This window comes from Hyperolius riggenbachi, chromosome 7 (genome assembly GCF_040937935.1).
Source record: "Hyperolius riggenbachi isolate aHypRig1 chromosome 7, aHypRig1.pri, whole genome shotgun sequence".
Classification (NCBI taxonomy): Eukaryota; Metazoa; Chordata; class Amphibia; order Anura; family Hyperoliidae; genus Hyperolius; species Hyperolius riggenbachi.
The window spans coordinates 161224855-161250781 of NC_090652.1; the positions used below are offsets into that span (position 1 = coordinate 161224855).

A 25927-nucleotide genomic window follows, 5' to 3' on the forward strand; every position below is an offset into this window, starting at 1 on the left:
GAGGATCTCATTGAGAGAGCTTGGGAGGCGGGCAGCCTCATTTCACTCTTTTAGCATTCGCTTGCACAGCCAGGTGCTTCATAATCTGGTTGCAGGAGATGCAGACCCATTTAGTAAATGGATCTCCAATTGAAATCATTGCTCAATTTGTTTCAACTTTAAGATTTGCTGCAAAATTTCCTGCTGACAAATCTTGGGAAGCAGTCAGAATTACTGCTCAGTTTGTGATTAATCCTACTAGAAGGTTCTTGTGGCTGAAATATTGGGACAGTGATTCTCTAGCCAAAATAAAGTTGCGACCTTCTGTTGAAGGAAAATTACTTTTTGGCTCAAATAATATGCATATGTGCAAAGACATTCTGATCGCAATTTTGTATTCTGATTGCAATTGTGCTTTTCAGATAAGAATTATGTGCAAGGATTAAGCACATAGATATTCGGATTGCAGTGTTGCTTTTCAGATAGAACCCGTTTCCGCTACAAGCGTTGCTATGCAGAAGCTGCAACCAATTCAGGTCAATTGAGTAGTTTCCATTGATGCGAATTGACCTATGCGATAAGTCATTGACAGCAGTGCTTGATGCAGGCGCAGTAAGGGTGATCTCAAGGTCGTCCTCTGCACCGTGTGCGGAGAGCTGGCTGCAAGGGGCTGGAGAAAGCCCCAGGTGAGTAAAGCAGATTTTGTCTAATTTGCCTGACTCCTCCTTTAAGGGCTTTGCCTCTGACATTGTGGACCGGGGGATTTATGGATAGCATGCTGTAGATTTTTTGCAGCACATACCGTAGATATTCTCATTGCAATGCTACTTTTCAAATAATTGTATGCAAAGATTATGCATAGTTATTCTGATAGCAAGTTTACTTTTCAGACAAAGGTGGCTGTGGCTAGTGTGGTGGCTAAAGGAGTCATCAGGCAAATTGGACAAAATCTGCTTTACTCACCTGGGGCTTTCTCCAGGCCCTTGCAGCCGACTGTCCCCTCCGCTCTCGCCGCACGGTGCAGTGGACGGCCACGAGGTCGCCCTTACTGCACCGGTGTCAAGCGCCGCTGTCAATCACGACCACGTTGTCAGCCGTTTACTGCACAAGTGCACAATGTGTCCATGATTGACAGCGGCGCTTGATGCAGGCGCAGTAAGGGTGATCTCGAGGTCGTCCTCTGCACCGTGCGCGAAGAGTGGAGGTGACAGCGTGGGATAGTTGGCTGCAAGGGGCTGGATAAACCCCCAGGTGAGTAAAGCAGATTTTGTCTAATTTGCCTGACTCCTCCTTTAAGGGCTTTGCCTCTGACACAGTTGACCGGTGTTTAAACCTTGGCTCTTCCTGTTCAGTAATCCTGCACCCATTCCGTAAGTAGACCTTGAGCGAGACTACACTGCTAATGCCTACTGAGCCTGCCCTAGTGGCTGCTGCTCAGGCGCCTGGAGTCGGGCAATATGAATGTTTTTAACCTCTCTAGCGGTATTGACTGTTGTGCATGTCAATACAAAACCTGCTGTGAACAGTATTGACGTATACTCCATACCCTCCTGCACTGTATGCTAGACCCTTGCTTGACACATTTTGGCAAGTTACAGGAGAAAAAGGTTATGAAAATTAATTGGATCACTTTTTGTACAGAAATCCTGGGGAAATTGAAGGCCAGGGAGGTTAACCTCTTGAAGACCGCAGTGTTAAACCCCCCTAAAGACGAGACAATGTTTTGTTAAATTGGCCACTGCAGATTTAAGGCCAAGCTCTCTATTGGTGGGGTCTGATCGTCCCCCAGATGTTTGTTTGTTTGTTGTTGTTTGTTTACAAATATATTTTTTTTTTTTAAATCAAGGTTACTATAATTTTTTTTTTCCAACAAATCATAGTGATCGGCTGTCATAGGCTTCAGCCTATGACAGCAGATCGCTGTCTTGCCACCCAGGGGGCAGCCGTGTCACACAGCTGTCCCCAGTACAGCGCTGCTGTAGATCGCAGCGCTGTACTATGTTTACAGACGGTCCAACAGTCTCCGAGCGGCGATTGCTGCTGCCTACCAAGCAGGAGATGCGCGCGCAGCCTGCGCACGATCTCCTGCAAACTGAAGCTCCAGGACTTTATGCCGATCGGTGTTAGGCGGTCCTGGGGCTGCCGCAGCGGCCATGCCCATCGCCGTGACGCGGTCGGCAAACAGTTAAGCAGCAGTCCAGATTCAATCCTAGGACTTTTATCTGCAGTCCAAAGCGCTTCCTTTTTTGGGATACCAAGTGTTTCCAGGCTCTTTATGAAAGATTATGGTTATATTAGCAGCTTTTTCTGAGAATGCAGAAGATTTTTTTTTTTTTTTTCATAGATCCCTTTCTAGACAATCTTCTGATAGCTTCAAAAATTAGGGAAGTCCTAAGATCATATTCAGTTTGTTTTACAACTCTGAAGCACTTAAGATGGATTCTAAATCTATGCACGGTGGCGGCTGCTCTGCGGTGGCGGCGCTGGAAGTGCTCCCGCTCTCTCTCCGTGTCAGAGCGGTCAGCTGTTTGGGGTGAGAATATATCGGCACCTGGTCCTGGGGGGGAGAGGGGGGTCGGGCAGACATAGGCATGCTCAGCAGTATCTGATATGCGGCTTTGCGTCCGGAGCTTGGGGAAAAGGCTACATAGTAAAAAAATTAGATTGATTTTTAACTTCTGCATTGCCTTTTTGGCTCACTTAAAAAGTAAATAAAACATTGCAATAGAGATTTAAATTTCATTTTTGGGTCTAACAGTTACTCTTTAAAGTGCAGTTAGCAGCTTTATGCGCTTATTTGATCCTTTTATTTCAAATTACCTGAATAAAAGATTTAATAAGGAGGTGAAAAGAAAGTTGGTGGTGACGAAACCTACTGTACTGCCTTGGGATCTGAATTTAGTACAAGACTTCATTATTCAATCCAGACATTGACTGGAGTATTGAGGCTACCCATTCTGGTAAAAGCAACAGATTTCTGGCAGCGCTACAGGACAATTACTTGACTCAAATGGTAACTGAACCAACTAGGGGGAATGCGTTACTGGATCTGATCATTTCTAATAGACCAGATAATGTATCAAATGTGCAGGTTCAAGAACATTTGGGAAATAGTGATCACAACATAACTTTTGATCTGGTGACTGGTAGGCCACGGGGCAGCGGGACCACTAAAACTATGAATTTTAGAAAAGCAAAGTTCAATCAAATTAGGCAGGCACTAAGTTTGGTGAACTGGAATAATGTACTACAAGGGGAAGACACTGAAGGGAAATGGCAAGCTTTTAAACTTATACTCAATCAATATTGTAGTATGTATATCCCATATGGAAACAAAATATCTAGGAATAAAAAAGGCCTCTATGGATGAATAGAAAGGTTAAAGATAAAATGAAGAGGAAAAAGAATGCCTATAAGGTCTTAAAACAGGAGGGGACCAAGGCTGCACTAAGCAATTATAAGGAGTGCAATAAAAATTGTAAAAAAGAAATTAGGCAGGCAAAGATTGAAGCTGAAAAACAAATCGCTAATGATATCAAATCTAACCCAAAAAAGTTTTACAAGTACATTAACTCTAAAAAAAGAAAGGTTGACTGTATAGGACTCCTAAAGAATGAGGATGGGAACTCAATGGTGGATGACCAAGGTAAGGCAGAGTTATTAAATGCTTTCTTTGCTTCTGTCTTCACAAAAGAAACAGCACTGTTGCAAACTACAGAGGCGGAAGAGTCTCAATCTTCTAACTGTAATATTACCGTATTTTTCGGAATATAAGACGCACTTTTTATTCCCCAAAGCTGGGGGGAAAAAGTGGGTGCGCCTTATATTCCGAATATACGGTAAAAAGGGCCGGCCAAAGCAGAGTCTGGGCACAGTGACGTGAAAGCATGTTCGGCCTTGCTTTGCCCGCCTTCCTCCTGGCTCAAAAGTACCTCCCCCATCCATGAGCAGCCGTTCCTCCATGTGGCCGAGTCCTCTGCCACCTAAGCCCGCAGCCCGCAATACAAGAGTGCGCAAACCAGAAGATAGCCGGTACAAGAATCACTCACCGGGAAAGCAGAGCAGCTTCACTCCGAAGTCCCACACAGGCCACCTGATGCCGGAGTGGATTTGTGTATAAGGGGAGGCCAGGAGGTCCCATCCTCGTGCGCAGTGTTACTTCCGAGTCCCGTCCACTGCTCACTTGCTAATACGCAATGCAGGAAGTCAGCATCTCATTGGAGCAGAACACGGCTTCCTGCTGTTGCCTAGCAACAATAACGCCACAACTAGACGGCGCCTGTCATCTCTTTGATGATAGCGCGGATCACGCGGCTCGCGCTATCATCAAAGAGATGACAGGCGCCGTCTAGTTGTGGCGTTATTGTTGCTAGGCAACAGCGGGAAGCCATGTTCTGCTCCAATGAGATGCTGACTTCCTGGATTGCGTATTAGCAAGCGAGCAGTGGACGCGACTCGGAAGTAACACTGCGCACGAGGATGGGACCTCCTGGCCTCCCCCTTATACACAAATCCACTCCGGCATCAGGTGGCCTGTGTGGGACTTCGGAGTGAAGCTGCTCTGCTTTCCCGGTGAGTGATTCTTGTACCGGCTATCTTCTGGTTTGTGCACTCCAGCTGCTCTGCTTACCTGGTGACTCTCCCTTATAACAGCAATGTATAGCATAGTACAGCATAGTACAGTCGTCCATGGTCTCTTTTTTTCACGCTACTGCTGATTTGTGTTTATGCTTTCCTGGTCTGCACTGCACTTTTTTTTTTTTTTAACTGCCTGTCATTATTGGGTATTTCTGCCATATAGTGTTTATTTTTATTTTTTTTTACTTTCAAATTTTTATTAGCAGAAAATAATTATACAACAATAAATTGAGCAACATTGACATCTGCTAAATTTTTAAATAACATACGCATATTTTAACATTCAAACTCCCTTGAAATATGCACAATAGAAATAACATGTCAAGGTAAACTAACACAATATGAAAATACAACAGTATTAACATAAAAGTAAAAACAATCAAAGTAGGTTCTAGTCCCTCAATCTTATTTACTGGTGGGTCAGAATAAAGCTATTAAATGTATTATAATAAGAAGCATTATATTATGGATTAGCATAGATGTCTCTCTTAAAATTATGGCATATATTATGCGTTCTTTCTTAATCTATTCTCCATGGATATATTTAAGTTATATAAGGAAATAACTTGGGAAAGGGATGGGGAGTCACTTGATTTCCACTCACACACTATTCGATGTCTGGTGGCACAGATCACCTGAGAAATCTCAAGCCTGTAATTCAGTGGAATTTCATCTATGCCTATATGTAACAGAGCCAACTGAGGAGTTAGTTGGAAATCTTCCCAAATGTTTTCTAAAATAAAATGTACTATTTCTTGCCATAAAGTACTAATAAAGGGACATTGCCACAAAATATGATAAAGAGTACCTATCTTCCCACAATTCCTCCAACAATTGGAGTGCAAATTTGGATACAATTAAAGGAGTAACATACCATCTTAATAAAATTTTATGAAATGTTTCCCAATGTGTTATACACTTAGAAAAACGAGAAATATGTAAAGAGGCTTGCTTAATATGAAGGATTGTTATTTTAGTTTGCATTTCTATTGACCACTGGTTAGTGTAACATTGGAGTTGATGTTCATTCCCCTTAATGAGTTCCTCATAACAAAGCGAGATGCCTTTTTTTAAGGGAAGAGTAGCACAAATATATTGTAATAATCTTTTGGGAACCAGGGGTAATTTGTGTTTTACCTTAGACCAGCAGTGCTTTAATTGAAGAAATGTATAGAATTCAGTGATTGGTAAAGAATACTTCTTAACAATCTCTGAAAACAATAAAAAATTACCATTTTGGACTAATAAATTAATACTAGTTATGCCAGATTTAATCCACCTATTTAGATTAATAGTGTTAATTAAATAAGAAAAGGTTGTTAAAGGGATAGAAGGTATCATGACTTCTTCACTTTTGATGGATTTAATCAGGTATCTCCAAGCTGAAATAGTGGATTGAATTGTGGGAAAAGAAGGAATTTTGATAGTTTTCTGTATCATGTTAGCTAAAAGATAACTCTTTAGATCACCTTTAACGAGGGATTGTTCGATTTGTACCCACAATGGAAGATCAGTACGTTGATGCCACCAAGCTTTTGATATCTCTATGTTGCATGCATAGTACATAGCCCTAATGCAAGGCACACCTATCCCCCCTAACCGTTTAGGAATCATTAGTACTGTAAGCTTTGTTCTATGTCGTTTGCCATTCCATATATACTCAGTTATGATCTTATTTATTTCCTTAAAGAATTTTGGTTTAATCGGAATATGAACTGTACGAAGTATATACGTTATCTTAGGAAGGGTTTGCATTTTGTAAGCTGCTAGCCTGCCAGCCCAAGAAAGGCTATTTAATGAAATGTTTTTAAGTTCTTTTTTAATTTTTTGTAGAAGAGGGGCATAATTTAATTTATAGAGATCATTAAAATTTTTGGAGAGTGTAATGCCAAGGTATTTTATTGAGTTTGAAACCCAGGGAAAAGTATATTTACTTTGTAATTCTTTAATAATTTGGTTAGAAATATGAACCCCCAAGATAAATGATTTAGAATGATTAATTTTATAATATGAAGCTTTAGAGAACCTCAACCAGAATTGGTAAAGATATTTTGGGACTAGTAATAGCAAGGATGGTATCATCTGCAAATAACCCAATTTTATGATGATATTCAGCTATTTGGATACCCTGTATTTCGGGGTTATCTCTAATGGCAGTTGCTAAAGTCTCCATTATTAGAGTAAATATCAATGGGGAAAGAGGGCATCCCTGTCGTGTCCCATTAGTTATAAGAAATTCTTTAGATGTGAATCCATTAGATGACACTACAGCCGTAGGACATGTGTATAATGCCATTATCCCTTGATGAATATTTCCCACTATCCCAAATTTTTTAAGTGTTGCTGAAAGAAATCCCCAATGAACCCTATCAAATGCCTTCTCTGCATCTAGAGAAAGATACAGAGAAGGCACCTTATTTAAATCTGTATAACGTAATAGGTTTATGAACCGTCTTGTTCCATCACTGGATTGCCGACCCTTCACAAAGCCCACTTGATCAAGACCAATTACAGTAGGTAGAATCTTTAGAAGTCGCGTAGCAATAATTTTTGAATATAATTTAGTATCTCCATTTAGAAGAGATATAGGCCTATAGCTAGAAGTAAGACTATCATCTTTATCTTGTTTGGGTATAATAGAAATTCTAGCTAAGAGGTATTCTTTAGGCAATGCACCTTTCTGAATGAATGAATTAAACAAATTACATAGTCTGGGAGCCAGAAGGACCTGAAAAGTCTGAAAATAATTGTTTGTAAACCCATCTGGGCCAGGAGCCTTATTAGGTTTCATACTTTTTATGGCAGCAATTACCTCAGAAATCGAAATGTCAGAGTTTAAGGTATTTTCGGTAGGTTGAGGAATACTTTGATCCAATTTCAGATTATATAAATCACTATAATAATCACTAAAAGCATCCACTATGAACTTTGGATTATATAATATTTCGTTTGTATGAGGATGGATTATACTCTTAATTCTAGCTCTAGCTTGTCTATGTTTCAATATATTTGCTAATTTTTTTATTAGCTTTATTACTCTGTGAATATTGGGAGAGTTTAACCTTTGATAGCATATATTGATAATCATCTTGTAGTAAAATCCTCAATTCCTGTCTGAGCTTAAAGAGATCCTCATGCAATACACTATTAAATTTGTCTTTTAAAGAACTTTCCAAAGATTTTATTTGAGTTAGGATGTTATTAACTTTTTCTAATTTATTTCTCTTCCTAGTGGCTCCCAGCCTAATCAATATACCTCTCAGAAAAGCTTTATGAGCAGCCCATACTGTAGAAGTATCCATCTGGTCACTTTCATTAATAGAAAAAAATTCTCTAAGTTGGTCACTTATATATTGTCGACTATCTTGTGTGGCAAATAGTGAGCTATTCATCTTCCAAGATCCTGTTGAAGGTTGATGTTTGTTGGACCGTAGGGAAAGTGTAATAGGGGCATGATCAGACCAAGTGATCGGATGAATTTGTACATCCTTTACAGACTGTAGCAATATTCTATCTACTAAAAAAAAATCTATTCGGGACCAGGATTTATGAACATGGGAATAATATGAATAATCTTTTTCATTAGCATGGAGAGTCCTCCAGGGATCAAAGAGGTTCTCTATATGGAGGGTTTTATTTAATGAAGGGACCTTTATTCTATTGGGATGCGTAGAATCTAGTTTTGGGTCAATACAAATATTGAAGTCCCCTGCAATAATAAGTGAACCTTGTGCTTTAAGTCTGGCTTTATGAATGACTGACTTAATAAATGTTAATTGTCTCGTATTAGGAGCATATAAGTTTACAACTGTTATGGGTTCATTATCTATAATGCATACAATAATGATATATCTACTTTGAGAATCTTTAATGATCTCCTTAATATCTACAGAAAGTCGTTGATGAAAAGCCAATAACAGTCCTCTTTTCTTCTTATGAAAATTGTTAAAAATAATAGTTGGATATTCTTTTACCTTGCAATAACTTTGTGTACTATCAGTTAAATGTGTTTCTTGTGCTAGCAAGATATCTGGCTTTAAAAGCAATAAATCTTTATTTAAAGCAAACCGTTTGAAGGGTGAATTTAAACCATTAACGTTTATAGAACTAAACTTCAGCTCCATGTTAGGTTGATGTAATGCTTGGAAGTTATAAAAGAGAGGAAAATAATGTTGTTATTTCTGACAACCATGTTGACTGTTAGCTTATGATCTAGAAAAGATATGCTATTGTATCTAATAAAAAGAATTTGGGCAGAACCTAAATAAACTAAACAAAACAAAAACTGTAACAAGTATGTAAAAAAACATATAACCACTTTGATGTTTAGAGTGGCTATTAAGTAGAGGGCCAAGGAGGACCTAATAATATGATCTCTCCATATATAGCACATGCAAATGGCAACCAAAGTCACAGATACCAAAAGATGTCACCTAACCACCATATGAAACTTCACTTTTTAGTACGCCAGTCAAAGGGATTAACACTTCCTTGAAAAGGTGTCTTGCTTGTCGTAATAGTTGCAGAGGTGTCTGGTTTAATTTTCCAACTTTTAAAAAGGCAGAGCCCTTCTTTAACATCACTTATGACATGCGTTGATCCTGCTTTGGAGATTAACAGTTTAAGGGGAAACCCCCATTTGTATTTAATCTGATGATTGTTTAAAGTGGATGTGATGACTCGCATATCTCTTCTGAATTTCAATGTAGCTTGTGACAGATCAGGATATATTTGTATATGCTTGTACTGCTCCGGTAGTGCGCGGGACTTGAACATGGCTTGGAGTATATTATCCTTGACGTGGTAGAACGCTAATCTGAGTACTACATCTCTTGGAATATTATCAGGTAAATGCTTGGGTTTTGGAACCCTGTGTGCTCTGTCAATTATGATTTTTCTCAGGTGTTTCAGGACTCACAATCTTGAAAATTTTTATCAGGTATGGCTTTAACTGATCACTAGATATCAATTCTGGTATCCCTCTAACTTTAAGGTTCTGACGTCGGTTTCTATCTTCCAAATCGATAATTTTACGCTTCATCTGGTCAAATTCTTCAGCATTATGTTCTAGTGTGTCCACTATCTTATTATGCTCAAGAGAGAGTGCATTAACCCTATCTTCAGTAGTTGATATTCTATCCTCCATGTCAGTAATAGATGCATTAACAGAGCGTGACAATGAAGAAATGTCAGCAGCCAGAGATTGTTTCAGCAAAAGTAACATATTCTTCATTAAATCTTGTGTTAAAGGCTGATCATTAGTTTGTAACTCCTCTAGTAAACAGTGAGATGTTACAGCAGCTGTTTCCTGTGAGGGATTTATGACAGCAGACTCTAGCTGGAGAGAGGAATCGCTATGACCTGTGAGCCTCTGCCTGGATTTTACAGGGCTTCTCAAAGAAGGTGAACCCTCCGGAGGAGTTTCTGACCCCTCGTTAATGTTATCTAGAGCAGAGCTAATGATTTGTGGCTCTGAATGAGCCGTTTGATCTGTTTTCTGTACTGCGTCATCTGAGGCCTGAAGTAAATCTTCAGTGTCAGCATCATCTTAAGTATGTGAGACGGAGCGTTGTCGCCGCTCTGTGAAGAAATCTGTTAATTTCTTAGGCTTGCCACTATTCTTTTTCCTTTTGCGGTTAGCCTCCATGTCCATCGGCTGTTCCCCCTCCAGATCATTAATCATTTTGTCACTAATTAGGCTGATTAGTGCCGCTTTAGATGGTTAGATGAGAGAGCTCTCTCTTCAGGCAGCCATCCCTGCGTGCTGCTAGCCACGCCCCCCGCCATATAGTGTTTATATACAGTGCACTTTCTTTTTTGCTGCACACTTTTCATTTTTGCTAGATATTATTCATGAGCACTGTCATTTACTTAGCTGGTGGGGGGCGATAGGGTTTAGTGTAGTGTGTACTTGGTGGGTGCAGCAGTGATTAGTTAGTGAAGCTGGTCAGTGTAGTGTAGACAGAGTAGCTTAGAGACAGTTTTTGGGATAAAGATCCATAAGACGCCCTTGTACCATAGACGCACTAGGTTTAGTATTTTTCCCCCTGATTTTAAGTATTTTTTTTTTCCCTTATTTTTGCCCTCTAAACCTAGGTGCGTCTTATAGTCCGGAGCGTCTTATATTCCAAAAAAATACGGTAAATACTTAACACAGGAAGAAGTGAAGGCAAGACTAAATAAATTAAAAATAGACAAGGCACCTGGCCCGGATGGCATGCATCCTCGGGTCCTAAGGGAATTAAGTTCAGTTATAGATAAACCCCTTTATCTTATCTTTTGTGACTCTCTTGCAACTGGTAGAGTCCCAGTGGATTGGCGTACAGCCCACGGTTTCCCATTATTTAAGAAGGGCAAAAAATCAGATCCAGGTAATTATAGACCTGTAATTTGAGGGGTTACTAAGAGATACTATACATGACTTCATAGTAGAAAATAATCTTATTTCTCAGCATCAACATGGGTTTACTAAAGACAGGTCCTGTTTGACTAACATGCTCAGCTTTTATGAGGTAGTGAATGCTAATATGGATATTGGGAATGCTGTAGATGTGATATACTTGGACTTTGCAAAGGCCTTCAACACTGTTCCCTACAAAAGTTTGGTGCAAAAGTTGAGGATGCAAGGACTGGGGAAGAGTCTGTGTTCATGGATAGGGAACTGGCTAATGGACAGAAAACAAAGAGTTGTGGTCAATGGATCGTACTCAAAATGGGAGACTGTTAGCAGTGGGGTCCCACAGGGGTCTGTTCTGGGTCCAGTGCTCTTCAATTTATTTATTAATGACCTAGTACAGTATATGCAGTAGTGAGCAATGTTGCTATTTTTGCAGATGATACAAAATTGTGCAGAATCATCAACTCTCAGGAAGATAGTGTCATATTGCAACAGGATCTGGAAAGGATGGCTATATGGGCACATACATGGCAGATGAAATTCAATGTTGACAAATGTAAAGTCATGCATTTTGGACGTACTAATGGTCTAGCACCATACAAAATGAATGGGATACAGTTGGGGACATCAAACTTGGAGAAGGACTTAGGAGTACTCATTGACAACAAGTTAAATAATCGTACTCAATGCCAAGCAGCTGCAGCTAAAGCTAACAAAATTTTGGGATGCATTAAAAGGGAAATAAAAACTTGAGATGCTAGCATAATATTGCCCCTGTTTAACTCTCTAGTAAGGCCACATCTGGAATATGGAATTCAGTTCTGGGCACCACATTACAAAAAAGATATTGCAGTTTTAGAGCAGGTGCAGAGACGAGCAACAAAATTGATACGTGGGATGGAAGGTCTCACTTATCAAGAAAGGTTAGATAAACTGGGTTTATTTAGTCTAGAGAAAAGACGCCTTAGAGGGGATCTAATTAACATGTATAAATACATCAGAGGGCAATATAATAGCTTGGCGGATGAGCTTTTTGTCCCTAGGCCTTCTCAAAGGACTAGAGGACATGATCTGCGCATGGAGGAAAAACGTTTTAGCCATTTATTTAGGAAAGGGTTCTTTACAGTAAGAGTAAATAAGATGTGGAATGCATTGCCACAGGAAATCGTTATGGCAAACTCTATACCTGCATTTAAAGGGGGCTTAGATGCTTTCCTTGCGTTGAAAGACATCCATGGCTACAATTACTAGGTAATGCCTAATGATGTTGATCCAGGGATTTTATCTGATTGCCATCTGGAGTCGGGAAGAAATTTTTCCCTTTAGGGGCTAATTGGACCATGCCTTGTGGGGTTTTTTTCGCCTTCCTCTGGATCAACAGGGATATGTAAGGGAGCAGGCTGGTGTTCTACTTTATACTGGTTGAACTCGATGGACGTATGTCTTTTTTCAACCAAAATAACTATGTAATTTAATTTCTTGAATCTTTGCCTAAAATTATGGATTGGCAATAACTGCGGCCAGGTGTATTGGAGAAATACAGGCCTTAAACATTAAATCCCCATTCAGGTCTATCCTGGAGGATATAATTATTTTTACGTTGCCTCCCTCATTTTTCTCCGAAAGTTATGTCTGATTTCCACAAGGAGCAGAAAATCTTCATCCCTTGCTTCTGTTCTACAGTAAGTCCTCAAAAGTCCTGCAAAATTCTGCAAGGATGCCACATGGGCCTCTTATGATACATTCATAAAGCATTACTGTTTGGATCTACCAAGCAATCAAGACTTGGGTGGTCCCACCCTAGGGCATGTGATATTCTATATCTCCTGGTGGACCTGTTGTGGAGGCAAGTGGAAGCCAATAATTACTCTTACTGGTAATTGGATTTCCCCATAGCCTCCGTGGCAGGTGGGGCAACCCACCCATAAGACAAACGGCAAGTCTCCTAATGATACAAGGTGATATTCTAAACACTGGAGGTAGGAGGTGGTAAATTGAACTGTTCTTCCTGTCCCAGGGATGGATGGGGTAATTTCCTGGTGGACCTGTCGTGGAGACTATGTAGAAATCCAATTGACGATAAGAGTAATTATTGGCTTCTACTTGAGGTTTATCCGAACTGACACACACACCACACAATTTACCGATATTTATGCCTAACCTATTCTCACACAAAACCCCCTCCCACTGATGTTCCCAAATTACCTGCTTCTCTTCAGGGTTCTAAAGATGCTTATTAGGGCTCCAGCTTGAGTAACTGTTCTTGGTTGGCTTTAAAAAAAAGTAGGCATAGCAATTGCATCTGTATTGAATTTTAGAAATTGTTTCCTGTATGTCTGACAATACCATAAAAGTATTTGTGAGAAATCCTTTTTATTTTTACAGGGATACCGTAATGGAATATCTCATTAATGTCACTACTGCCCCAGAGTTCAGGCATTGGGAGGTATCTGACCTCACCAGCAGAGTAAAGACTGATAAAGCTTTGGCTTATCAAGATCCACAAGTTGGTGAGTAGCTGATGTTTTTGTTTGATACTGGCTATCTTTTTCAATTGAACAATTTCATTTTGCCATATTGTGAAAGCAACAGAAAAATGTTTCATTTGTAAAACACAGTCTTATGCCCATTTATTTGTCATTATTCCAGGTGTCTTGGAGAACCTCCATGCTGCTGCTTACCGTAACGGTCTTTCTAATTCTTTGTTCTGTCCTGACTACAGAATTGGGAAAGTTTCACCAGATGAGGTAACATTTAGTTAACTTTCAGTTTGTTACTTTACATGCTATGAATGGTGTGAAAAGGAAGGTCTACACTATTCTGTGCTTTATGTGGGGATGTTTAGATTTGTGGCCATTTAAACTTGTTCAGTAAAACATTTCCCTTGCAATTTACAACTATTAACCCGAATTTAAGACTGTCCATGAATTTTATATTCCTTCTAACAATACCCATATGTTCCCATCAATTCCCCAATACATTGCAAATTTGGGCGAGGGGTGTCTGGGTTTTAGAATCCATTGTAGATCTACAGCATTTATGTTTTTCTTCCAGTTGCAGCAGTTTGTGCAGCATCATTTCACAAGTGCAAGAATGGCCCTGGTTGGATTAGGTGTGTATATATTGAAAGATGTGTGCATGTAAATGCTTTCCGTGATGATTTCTTCTTACAGGAAACTGTCATGGGATTTCTGCCAGGTTATTTCCTTGTTCTTTAGAGACACAGAAAAAAATGTGTCACCAGCAAAAGTAAAGGTGCCTATAGATTGTTTGTTTGATTTGCTGCATCTTTAGGCAGCTGATTCAATCATAACGATTGATTGAATCTGGCAGAGATTGAAGCCACAACATGGCTGCCCAATTGATAGTTTTGTTTTGATCGATTTGACTGGAAATCAATCGATCTGGCATGCTGGAAAGAACTTGCTTGAAAGGGCTCGGTCGGCTGCGCTGTGGTGACTGCATTCGATATTCAAACAATCGATGGACCCATGGCCAGTCTCTCCCCATGTAATGGTTAAGTTGCTCATAAATTCTAGCTTGCATACAAATTTCTTGCAGATTGGTCCAGCTTCAAGCTGCATACAAACACATTAGCTTAGTGTTGGTTTTGATTGATATATTTCCAAGCTGTACACACTTTGTATGCAAGTTAGAATTATTTGCACCTTCGTGATCGTTTCTAGTTGTCTACCAACTATATTTATGTAACCATGTTTGTTTGTAATTCTGTGCAGCACCACGGAAAAGGATGGCACTATACAGTATAAATCAATAGTACATTTAATTTGTATTGATGCTCCATTGCCACTTTTATGGATCCATACAGTCTGTTGCCAACACGTTTTGCTTGAGTTACTTAATCCTATCCCAATTTGTTAAAGTGCACCAATAAATCTGAACTTTTTTATTCAAGCATCTTCTTGCTTTTATCCCTAACGGGACAGCTATAAGGGAGGACAACCTAATGTTATTCTATATACTATTGTTGGACACTACCATATAGAGCTATAGGTTATAGATTTTATATACCGACATACAGAATCCTTCCCGGGCGCCTGCTTCTTACTCCTAAGTAAAGTAGATACCCCTATGCACTAGGGGAGATTCGGTTTAGTTGTCTCAACTTTCCAATCACCTTTTTGGAGCAGCGATCTTCCAGGAATTAGAGTGGGGACGGTCTATTCCCCACCTGCGAACACAAGTGGTTGCAGCCATTTGCAACCCAATTTTGTGAGTATAAACTCTATCGTTTATTTGTATACCTCGATCGACTAACGATATTGCACCAGATTGGGCTCCCGGTTCTCTCTGTTTTTTCCTCTACCACTCTCCAATTTGTTAAAGTGACTTTCAGATAAAAGAAAGTGAAAATCAAACATAAACAAACCTAAAGTTGTACGTTAAAAATAAGTAAGCCAATGGAGCCTTTGGATAGAATACTTGAGCTGTTATGGAGCACTCCTTACAAATCTATATAGGGCAGTTACCCAGGGGGAGGGTGTAAAAATTGCAACATCACCCCCGCCCCGTGGGCTCAAACGTTATTTGCAGTGCGGTATTTAGCCCTCAAGTATAGGTATCCAGGTATAGGTGCCCCTAGTATAGGTTGCCATGTTTTTTGCCCCAGTATAGGTGCCCCAATTATAGGTCCGCAGGTATAGTTGCCCCTAGTATAGGTTAGCCAGGTATAGATGCCCCCAATCTAGCTTAGCCAAGGTATAGGTGCGGGGTGAGCAGCGACCACATGGACTCAGCCGCGGGGATGGGGGCCCAACTCCTCCCTCTTCTTAGGGTCCCCCTCCCTGCTCCCCCTCCATTCAAGAGATTTATGGGCAGCGGTGGGAAGCAGTTGTTTACTCACCTTCCGGGCTCCATGCGAAGCTCACAGGCCGCTGTATCTCCAGCGCCACCCATTACTTCCCGATTAGCGAAAGTAGTGAGTGGCGCTGAAGGCAGCCAAGCCCTGTGGCATGTGATCTTCGCATTGAGCCCAAAATGTGAGTAAACCGCTTCCCGACGCTGCCCATAAATCTTTTGAATGAAAGGGGGAGCATGGGGGGAGACCCGAGGGGGTGGGGGCCGGTGGCTGAGTCCCTGTGGCTGAGTCCCTGCTTTCCCCTCCCTTACTGTGCCCTGGGCTGTACACCCACCTCGCCCACCCCTAGAAACAGGGCTGAATCTAGATATATTGTATTTGTAAGTGTACATGCTGTAATAATGTTGACAAAAACTGCTGTATAGTTGTCCTTTACTAATTTACCAAGTGTCACCGTGGATAAGGCCCAACGCTTGCCTTTTTTGTCTTAAATAAAAAAAAAAATGAACCAAATGCAGTGATCCACCTATAAGCACCCCCCTGATGTGCTACTCTACCTCTCATGCAGATTGCACAGTGGAAGCTTCTCCCCAGCAACGTGGTAACTTGCCCCTAATGCTGGGCATACACTGTGCAATTGTGCGCCGTAATCGAGCCAGTGCACGGGGATCGATTCCCGCTCGTCCCCGCGGGTGCTTCTTATCAGTCGCTCGTTTTTTTCTATTGTCCGCCCGCGGGGATCAAGAGCAGAATCGATCCGCCGCGGTGATCGGACACATCGGATATTATCAATCGAGCCATCAGCGGCTCAATTGATAACAAGTATCTGACCGTATATGCCTAGCATCATGCTGGGCATACACGGTGCGATAATGCGCCGGTATCGAGCCGGCGCATCTCCGCGCATGCGCGCGGATCGATTCACGCTCGTCCCCGCGGGCAGACAATGAGCCAAAATGAAGCGCTGATAAGGAAGTGCCCGCGGGGACGAGCGGGAATCGATCCGCGCGCAAGCGTGGAGACGCGTTGGCTCGATACCGGCGCATTATCGCACCGAGCTGGGAATCGATCCACGCGGTGATCGGACACGTCGGAAATTATTAATCGAGCCATCAGCGGCTCGATTGATAAGGAGCAGTCGAGCCATGTATGCCCAGCATTAAGCTCTAACATCACTTTCATGTGACTACAGTGAGCCTGGAGCTCTAGCAACCAGCTATGAAGCTTGCCAGCAAAAAGCAAGAACTGTAGTTGGAGAGAGGAGAGGTAGCTATGGTTATGGGTACACTCACAAGGTGTACTCTGAATAGGGGGCCCCAAACGTAGTTATCGCATCTGCAGGTAAGCAGACACCTTACACTTTTAACCAACATTTTGGTATAAAAAGGTCTGCTAATGTGCGGTGATGTTCGGTAACTAATACTCTGTTAGGTAACTAATACTAGTTTGTGATAAACACAACTTCTCAGTTTTAGAAATTTAAGAAATGACCAAATTCTTTTCTACGTTAGGTGTCAGCCATTCCGTCCTTAAACAAGTTGGAGAGCAATTCCTTAACATCAGAAGTGGTGCCGGCCCTACTACTGTCAAATCTCAGTATCGTGGTGGTATGTATGCTGTACCCTCCCTCTTTTCTACTGTACTTACAGAAATAATTACTGTAAGATCTTTGTCACATGGAAGGAAAAGGAAGCAGGACTATAAATTTGCCATTGTTCACTCATTTTGGTTACCTGGCTGCTTTGTTGATCATTGTCCCTGTTTGGCATTATAGGTAGATCAGGCAGTTTCTATAGCATCAGAAGACGGGTCACAGTTTCTGATATTTAAATTCTTAAAGCACACCTAAAGTGAAAATAAATGTATATAATGAATTGTATTTGTAATACAGCTAAGGAATAGAACATTTAACTTGTTTAGCTTTATCTTGTCACTAGCAAACTGTCATTATTTTTCCTGATTTCAGAAATATATAGCCATTAATTGCACATGCACAATTATAGTCCCAGTACAGGCTTTTCTTGTAATGCTATAAAGAGTAGGAACATGCAGTTGCATGTAGGATATGCCATTAGGCAAGTTAGTATTATAGCCTAGCCTACACCTTTTTGCTAGCTTAGTATTGCAGCCCTGTGCCTTTTTTTGTAACTTCACTGTAACATGTATAACAAACTATATTGCCAACTGCAGCGTTTCAGATTGTCAACCAAGTGCTGATTCATGTTTCTATCACTTTTTTTCTCCAGGTGAGGTGAGAGATCAGAATGGAGACAGTCTCGTACATGCTGCCATTGTGGCTGAAGGAGCAACAGTGGGAAGCCCTGAAGCGAATGCATTCAGTGTCCTCCAGCATGTTTTGGGTGCAGGGCCGTACATCAAGAGGGGCAGCAACTCAAGCAGCAAACTTTCCCAAGCAGTGTCCAAGGCAACCAATCAGCCTTTTGACGTAAGTGCTTGCGTCAAGAAAGATTAGCACAGTGTTGATTTGATGTAATCCCATTCATTATTGTTTCAGTTGTTTTGTTAAGCATTTAATTAGTCATCTTGGTTTCCAGGGTTACATTAAACCACACTGACCCTGCATATTGTAAATGTTGCACTACAATAACCATTTGGGATGGGACTGCACCCTTCTTGCGCTATGCTGAATTTTTGCTTTGTTCTTTCTCTTCCCAGGTTTCTGCATTCAATGCCAGTTATTCTGATTCCGGTCTTTTTGGAGTCTACACAGTATCTCAGGCAGCCACTGCAGGAGATGTAAGTGGGGAAAACTGTAATGTAACTTTTTCTAAGGAAGTTTTGATGGGATACTATATATTGAAGAATCTGGCAGCACCACCCTTATACACAGTGCTAGGTTTTAGAAAGTTTTGGCATATACCTTTTTCTTTAATGAATGAAGTGATATTCACTGAGGTAGAGATATGCTACACTGTCATCTGATGATCAAATTGCAAATGCTTAACTCTTCACCTTTAGTTCAGACTTCATTATCCATAAACCTAGCGGGCATATATTCATGCCCAAACTATCAAGTCGAGATTTTGTAGTAGGTGTTTATGAATGTTGATGCTTGGATCAGCCAAGTGTGGGAAGAGGGTAGAGGAAAGTCTCTGTATAGTCCAAAGGCTTCCCATCTCCTTCTCACCACCTTCCCTCCACTGTTGCCATGCACGGACCCTCTGAATGTATCCAACAAGAACTTTTCAGGTACGTTCTAGTGGTCGCACTCCCCGGCGTGTACAAGTGCAGTTGTACTGCACTTTAGTGAGCACGCTAAGCCGAAGTCGCTCGTTCATGAGCGGTTCCATGTTACTGTGAGGCACCGCTATACACACGCAGACAGTATGGCCGCATTTATGCACGAAAAGGAGCGCAGCCACGAAGTTTCAGAGGGCCACGGGCACGGATGGTGGTGATGATGTTGAGGACGCGAGATACCTCTGAATGTTTCAGTGGCTTCCATTTTCTTGGATAAGTATCCAATTCTTTTTTTCTTTCCTTAAACCACCTTGGGTTTATTTTTATACAAGTGAAGGGTAAACCTCAGATGCTGAAAGTTCACATATATCTGAAAGAACAAACAGAACCTGGAAAAAGTTCCGTAACCAATCAGCTGCCTTTCCCATCAAACACTGGACAGGTTGACTAGTGGTCATCTGCCGCGTACATAGACAGAAAATTGTCACCTAATCATTATTTTTTCCCGCAAACACTACAAGTAATCCTGTTTACTGGATCTATAAAGCTTAACTTTTATTAAAATGTATAAAAAAGAAGTTATTGGCTGTCTGGTTGCTCAAAAAATCTTGCAAAAATGACGCTGAACCTATGCGGTCTATGCTAAGTGGATAGGGGAGAGATTTTCCTCTCCTAGGTCCTCTAGCATCACTTAGGGCTGGTTCAGACGGGCGTTTTTGTGGCGTTTAACGCAGCGTTTCAGACGCAGCGTTTTTTGGGATCTACTGCCATCCCATGCAAGTGAATAGGAGCGTTTAGAGCTGGCTTTTGCAGGCTTTCATGAAAGCCTGGCAGTAGATCCCAGCGTTGCGTCTAGTCTCAAAAGCAACATGTTGCTTTCAGAGGCAGTAAACGCCAGGAAACAATAGCAGAGACCAGAACTGCTAGCCTTGAACGCTTTTCAAAAGCTTTCAAAAGCTGGCGTTTAAATGCTGGCGTTTGAACGCAATGCCAAGCAAAAGCTCAGCAGACGCCCGTGTGAACCAGCCCTTAGTTATACATAAAAATTACACACACACCACCAAATAACTTGACATGTTTCACTCCATTAACGGAGCTTTTTCAAGGGATAAAGTGCTAAAAGATAAGTGCCAAAGTGATAAGGTGCAAAGTTTACATTTTAAAATAACAGGTTTAGAGACATAGCATATAAGCTCATAGCATGATAGCAGCCAGCCATTATTTTTTTTCCTCTGCTTATTAAAAGTGAATCTGACATCTTCCCCATTATTATTACCTTTTTTAATTAATGTATTACGTTCTGTGGCTTTGTACACTGTGTTCAAGCATAATCCATATACAAGTAGTCCCCGACTTCCGAACGCCTGACTTATGAACGACCCGCTGATACAAACTGCATAAATTCTGTTTCCATGGGAACAAGTAAAAAAAAAATTTCAAATTGGACTTGAGAAAATCGAAAATGGAATTTAAAACATTCAAAGACAAAATGGCTTTTAAACTTGTATAAGCAGGTACAGAAGGCAGAGGTGACACGGGGGGGGGGGGGGGGGGTTTCTGGAGGTACAGGGGGCAGAGATGGCACAATGTTTTGACTTGAGAACAGATTCAGGTTAAGAACGTACCTACAGTCCCCATCTCGTCCATTAACCGGGGACTACCTGTACCATTATTCATTATAGTGAGACTGGTTTCCTTTTTTTTGATGGAAGTTTTCTCTTTTAGGTGATTAAAGCTGCTGTTCACCAGGTGAATGCTGTAGCAGGGGGTGCTGTCACTGAGGCTGACATCACAAGAGCTAAGTGAGTAAAATTGCAACTTTATTCACTAGTCACCCTTCATGCAATACATTGAGAAAGGTACTATTGGTGCGATATAAATAGCCACTGTGTAGTCTACACACTACCTTTAAATGGAACTTTAACTGAGAGGGATATGGATGTTTCCTTTGAAACAATACCAGTTGCTTGGCAGCCCTGCTGGTCTATGTGGCTGCAGTAGTGGCTGAATCACACACGTGAAACAAGCATGCAGCTAATCCAGTCTGACTTCAAGTCAGAGCACCTGATCTGCATGCTTGTTCAGGGCTATGCAGGGGTGTAACAAGGTCCCACCGGGCCCCCCTGCAGAAATACTGAGGCCCCCCCGGGGCCCGCTTGGGGCTGTTTTGGGGGGGCTGGAGGGGTCGCAGCATGAGGGGAAAGCCATGCTGCAGTTCGGCGGGGAGGGGGGACGGTCCCCCCCCTCCCTCACCTTGGGCTCTCCCCTCTGTGCTCCCCTCCAGCGTTGAATAGTTTGTGTGTGCAGCAGCAGATACATACCTTCCGTGCGATCCAGCGTGGATGTTTCTCCCTCTAGTGTCTGACATGACTTCCTGTATAAACAGGAAGTTGCGTCAGACCCCTCATGCTGCGACCCCTCCAGCCCCCTACCACGGCCCCAAGCGGGCCCCCCATGGGGGCAGGGGCTGCAAGCCCTACTGTTACGCCAGTGGGGCTATGGCTAAAAGTATTAGAGACGCAGGATCAGCAGAAGAGTCAGGCAACTGGTGTTTTGAAAGGAAAAATCCACATCCTTCTCAGTTTAGGTTCCCTTTAAGGCCGGTTTTACACCTGGCCTGTGCGTTTGCAGTGCAATGCCCCATCCCATCACATTGCACTGCAACGCACAAAATGTCAATCATATGACCCGGTGGCGGAGGATTGCGCACATACGGAATGTGATTCTTGTGCGCTTTTGCATGGAGAGTTTTACATTGTGCTCACAGTGACCATTTCTTATCTTTAGGTGCTGTTGTATGATTAAAGGTAATACAGAGTGTCCCACTCGAAACGGACTCTTTTTGAAATTAACTAGTGAATTGTGTATTGGCCTCAGGGGAGGACACTTTAAACACCTGCTGTGATGTGGATTTGTTTGGCATTAACCACCCTGGCATTCTATTGAGATCGCCAGGGCGGCTGCGGGAGGGTTTTTTTTTAAATTAAAAAAAAACTATTTCATGCAGCCAACTGAAAGCCCACTAGAGGGCGCTCCTGAAGCGTAATTCCGATCTCCTCCGGCGATCAGAATTAACAAGGAAGGCTGCAATGAGCAGCCTTCCTTGTTTGGCTTTCCTCGTCGCCATGGCGACGAGCGGAGTGACGTCAGCCGACGTCCTGACGTCAGCCGCCTCCGATCCAGCCCTTAGCGCTGGCCGGAACTATTTGTTCCGGCAGGGCTCGGGCGGCTGGGGGGACCTGGGGGCGATCAGGTAGCACACGCGGCTGGCAAAGTGCCGGCTGTGTGTGCTGCTTTTTATTTTATCAAAATCGGCCCAGCAGGGCCTGAGCGGCACCCTCTGGCGGTAATGGACGAGCTGAGCTCGTCCATACCGCTAAGGTGGTTAAAGTATGTTAAGATTTTTACAACTTGTCTTTACTTTATGTATTCCTGTATTATTCTCAATTTTTTAAGGCTCAGTTTCAAGGGGGCGGACACACTGTATTTCATACGCCTGTAACTAATAGGATATCTGTTTCTGTTAACCAAGTGGGAACTGGCCGGGCATTATTCAAACTGGCCAATTTAAGGTGCCCATTAATGGTAAAATCACGTGGCTGATCACTTTATTCCGATTGACGCAGCAATGATCGGAATTGATTGGTCATGGCCAATAACGTCCAACTTCCTAGTAACTGATCAGATTCACGGAATCCATCAGTTTTTGGGATCACTCCCACTGGATTGGTTAGCAGTGATTCCCACTGCGCATAGTCCATTGGGGCAGAAGGGGAAGCTGCAGGGGGTGGGGGGTCTATATATACCACATGAACTCCAGAAGTTTTCCAGTGTTTGTAGTAGACAAAATCACAGCCAGTTATCTCACTTTCAGAGCTTTGACATACAGTATGTGTAGAGTATTTATTATCATCATTTATATAGCACTGACATCTTCTGCAATGCGTGTACAGCATTTATAGTAATCTCACTAACTTTACCTCAGAGTGGCTTTTATAGTAGTAGCAGCTTGAGGAGTGGGATGCATGTCTGCCTCCATGTGTTATGTCTGCAGGTTCCACATCATGATTTGTCTAGCTATAAGAATTGCTTGTCATTTCAGGAACCAGCTGAAATCCCAATACCTGCTGTCCATTGAAAATTCCTGTGGGCTGCTGAGTGAAATTGGCTGCCAGGCATTAGCATCCGGTTCCTACACATCACCAGATGCTGCGATCCAGCAGATAGACTCTGTGACCAGCGCAGAGGTTGTGAATGTAAGTACTTCTGTTCAGTAATTTATACACTAGGAGTCAGATCATCCATTATCTGTGCACTCATGAGGACATTTTATTTTAGCATTACTTTGCACACAGATTTTTTAACAGTGTAAATATGTACATACCCAAAATAATTCTATTTAATAATGTCTAAGTGTCCCTGCGTCATACTGTCCCTGTATCCGTGTGGAAAAATAACGCTTTTTAGAGAACAGTTAGTGTGGGGCCATTGTCAATATAAACTGTTAAAGTAGACTTGGTAAAACATTTCCCCTCTGCTATTATAATTTAAAAAACAAAATTGTACTTAGGGCTTCGGCCGTCCCCTGGCAGCCTTCCTGTGCCCTCGCCACAGCTCCGCTCCCAAACGGTGGCCTGGGGGTCCCCTCCGGTGCAGATGCTGACGGGCATCTACTGCGCAAGAAGCGCAGTCGCGCTGACCTCATCTGGAGTGTTACTGCACCTGCTCAATAGACTCCAGCGCACATCAGTGCGACCCTGAGAGGCTCTCGTGCAGCAGTAGATGCCGACCTGGTACTGGAGCTACAGCAAGGGCACAGGACAGCTGCCAGGGGCTGGAGAAAGCCCCTGGGTAAGTAGATTTTTGTTTGTCACTTGACCTGTAACTAGCAGTAAAATCAGGACACCTGATTTGCACATGCACAGCTAATATTTGTCAGCTTTCATAAGCATTAGACAATATGACGGCTGGAATGGCAGTATTTTTTTTTTCTTTCAGGAGGTGGCTAGCAATGGCAGCTTTTATAGTTGTCCCTATACATGCTCCTTTAAAGAGATGCATTGCAACCATAACATAAGCCGATCAATGGGAAGGCCTAGGAGGTGGAATAAGTGAGGCCAAGTTCATCTTGCACACAAAGTCAAAATGTGCTCGTTAGCTGCTTCTAGAACTGATCATTTTTATGTGTTGTTTGGTGCCGTGGCCCACTAGCGGTGCTTTTCAGGCTCTTGCCAGTGATCAGCAAAGCGCTACGGCAGTGGAACCCTATGAGGGAGATTCCACTACAGTGCTTGCAATTTGCAAAAAGCACAAGCATGCAGCATTTTCAGAGTGATTGTGATTGAAGGTATGCAGACATTCTTTCCAATCTCTCCACAATTCGCTACTCAGTTTGTGATTTCTACTAGGTCACAAGCCTTAAGGCAGGGAACACACTTGTCTTTTAGTTTTTCTGTGCATGTTTTCTGCACATAAAGTGTATTTCTATGCAGAAAGAAGTGTGCATTTTTACAGAAAACTGACAAAATGTGCAGAATCATGATACAGAATGTCAGCTTTTTTTCTGTGCATGAGAAACGCATGCAGTGTGCACTATCCCATTGATTAACACGAGTTCTCAGTTTTTCTGTGGAGAAAACGCATACGAAAACTGTCAAATGTATTCCCTGCCTAAATGTATGTTCAGTTTTGAATGCTCATTTATAGCGCATTAACTTGGCAGTTGTATGTTTAAAAAAGGGTCACTCAAAAAAAACCTTCTTCTGTACAGTTTTTCTAATTATCCATATCAAATGGTGAAATGGTAAACCTCTGGAAAAATGTTGGGTTTATTTAAAGCATAACTGCTAACACTATTCATGTATTATTTCTTTAGGGCGATGATAAATAATGCCATTTTCATAAGTTGATCAACTAGTGTGTGTTTTTTGGCAGCCTCAATCTCCCTGGTCTCTCTCCTGTAAATTACTTCTGCCCAGTCACCAAAATGTCTGATCTCCCTAGAATCTCTAATGTAATTGTGGAATGTTACTTAGCTGAGATGCAATCTTCTGGAAGGCATGTGCTTCCACTTCCTGTCATAATGCAACACAGAAATTTAGTATACAATTTTATTAGCGATAGCAGAGGTATCCAATGGACTTCTCAGTCTAATTGGGGGTTACTGTTCAGAGAAGGATGTGACTGCCAGAAAATTGAGAGAAATGAGTGCTTCTTTTGACAAGACTGCCAGCAGATTGAGAGATAAAAGTTCTTCTTTGTCCTCTCAGTATAAAGCTGCGTACACACTTCAGATTTCCACCTAAAACAATCACGAATGATTTTCAGGTTAAAAATAAAAAAATCTGTGCAGACATCCCCTGACTTTTTTTTGGCCTCCCTTTCAGGAACACGTAAAGGATGAATTGCTCTCACATAAATTACTGTTATTGTTTAGTGTGGTTTGCCTTCTTAAAACAGAAGGCATTTGCAATAAATCATTTGGTTACCCTCAATGCACCACTGCTGAATATGCTATGGTCGTCGTGGGAACTACTTGTTCGTTCACATCCTCCAATTGCATAGAGCAGAACATGTTAGTTGGCCCTGAGCCGAGCAGATGTCTATACAGAGCACGTTCCAAAACTGCCATCTGACAACAGTTTCTTCATGACTGTACATGCTTAAAGAGAAACTCCAACCTAGAATTGAACTTTATCCCAATCAGTAGCTGATACCCACTTTTACATGAGAAATATAATTTTCACAAACAGACCATCAGGGGGCGCTGTATGACTGATTTTGTGCTGAAACCCCTCCCACAAGAAGCTCTGAGTACCGCGGTACTCTGGGAAAACTGTCACAATGTAACAATGTTCACAGACAGGAATTAGCTGTTTACAGCTTTCTCTAAC

General features: G+C 41.9%; 1 protein-coding gene across 1 annotated transcript in view; it reads left to right on the plus strand.

Annotated features, from left to right (window-relative positions):
* UQCRC2 (ubiquinol-cytochrome c reductase core protein 2) overlaps positions 1–25927 on the plus strand; it is a 46512-nt gene that overhangs the window by 19968 nt on the left and 617 nt on the right. The window contains exons 6-13 of the mRNA XM_068244820.1: positions 13400–13524; positions 13664–13761; positions 14069–14126; positions 17345–17440; positions 18080–18279; positions 18510–18590; positions 20760–20836; positions 23137–23290. Of these exons, the coding sequence (XP_068100921.1) occupies positions 13400–13524; positions 13664–13761; positions 14069–14126; positions 17345–17440; positions 18080–18279; positions 18510–18590; positions 20760–20836; positions 23137–23290 (889 nt within the window). The remainder of the gene's footprint in view (positions 1–13399; positions 13525–13663; positions 13762–14068; positions 14127–17344; positions 17441–18079; positions 18280–18509; positions 18591–20759; positions 20837–23136; positions 23291–25927) is intronic.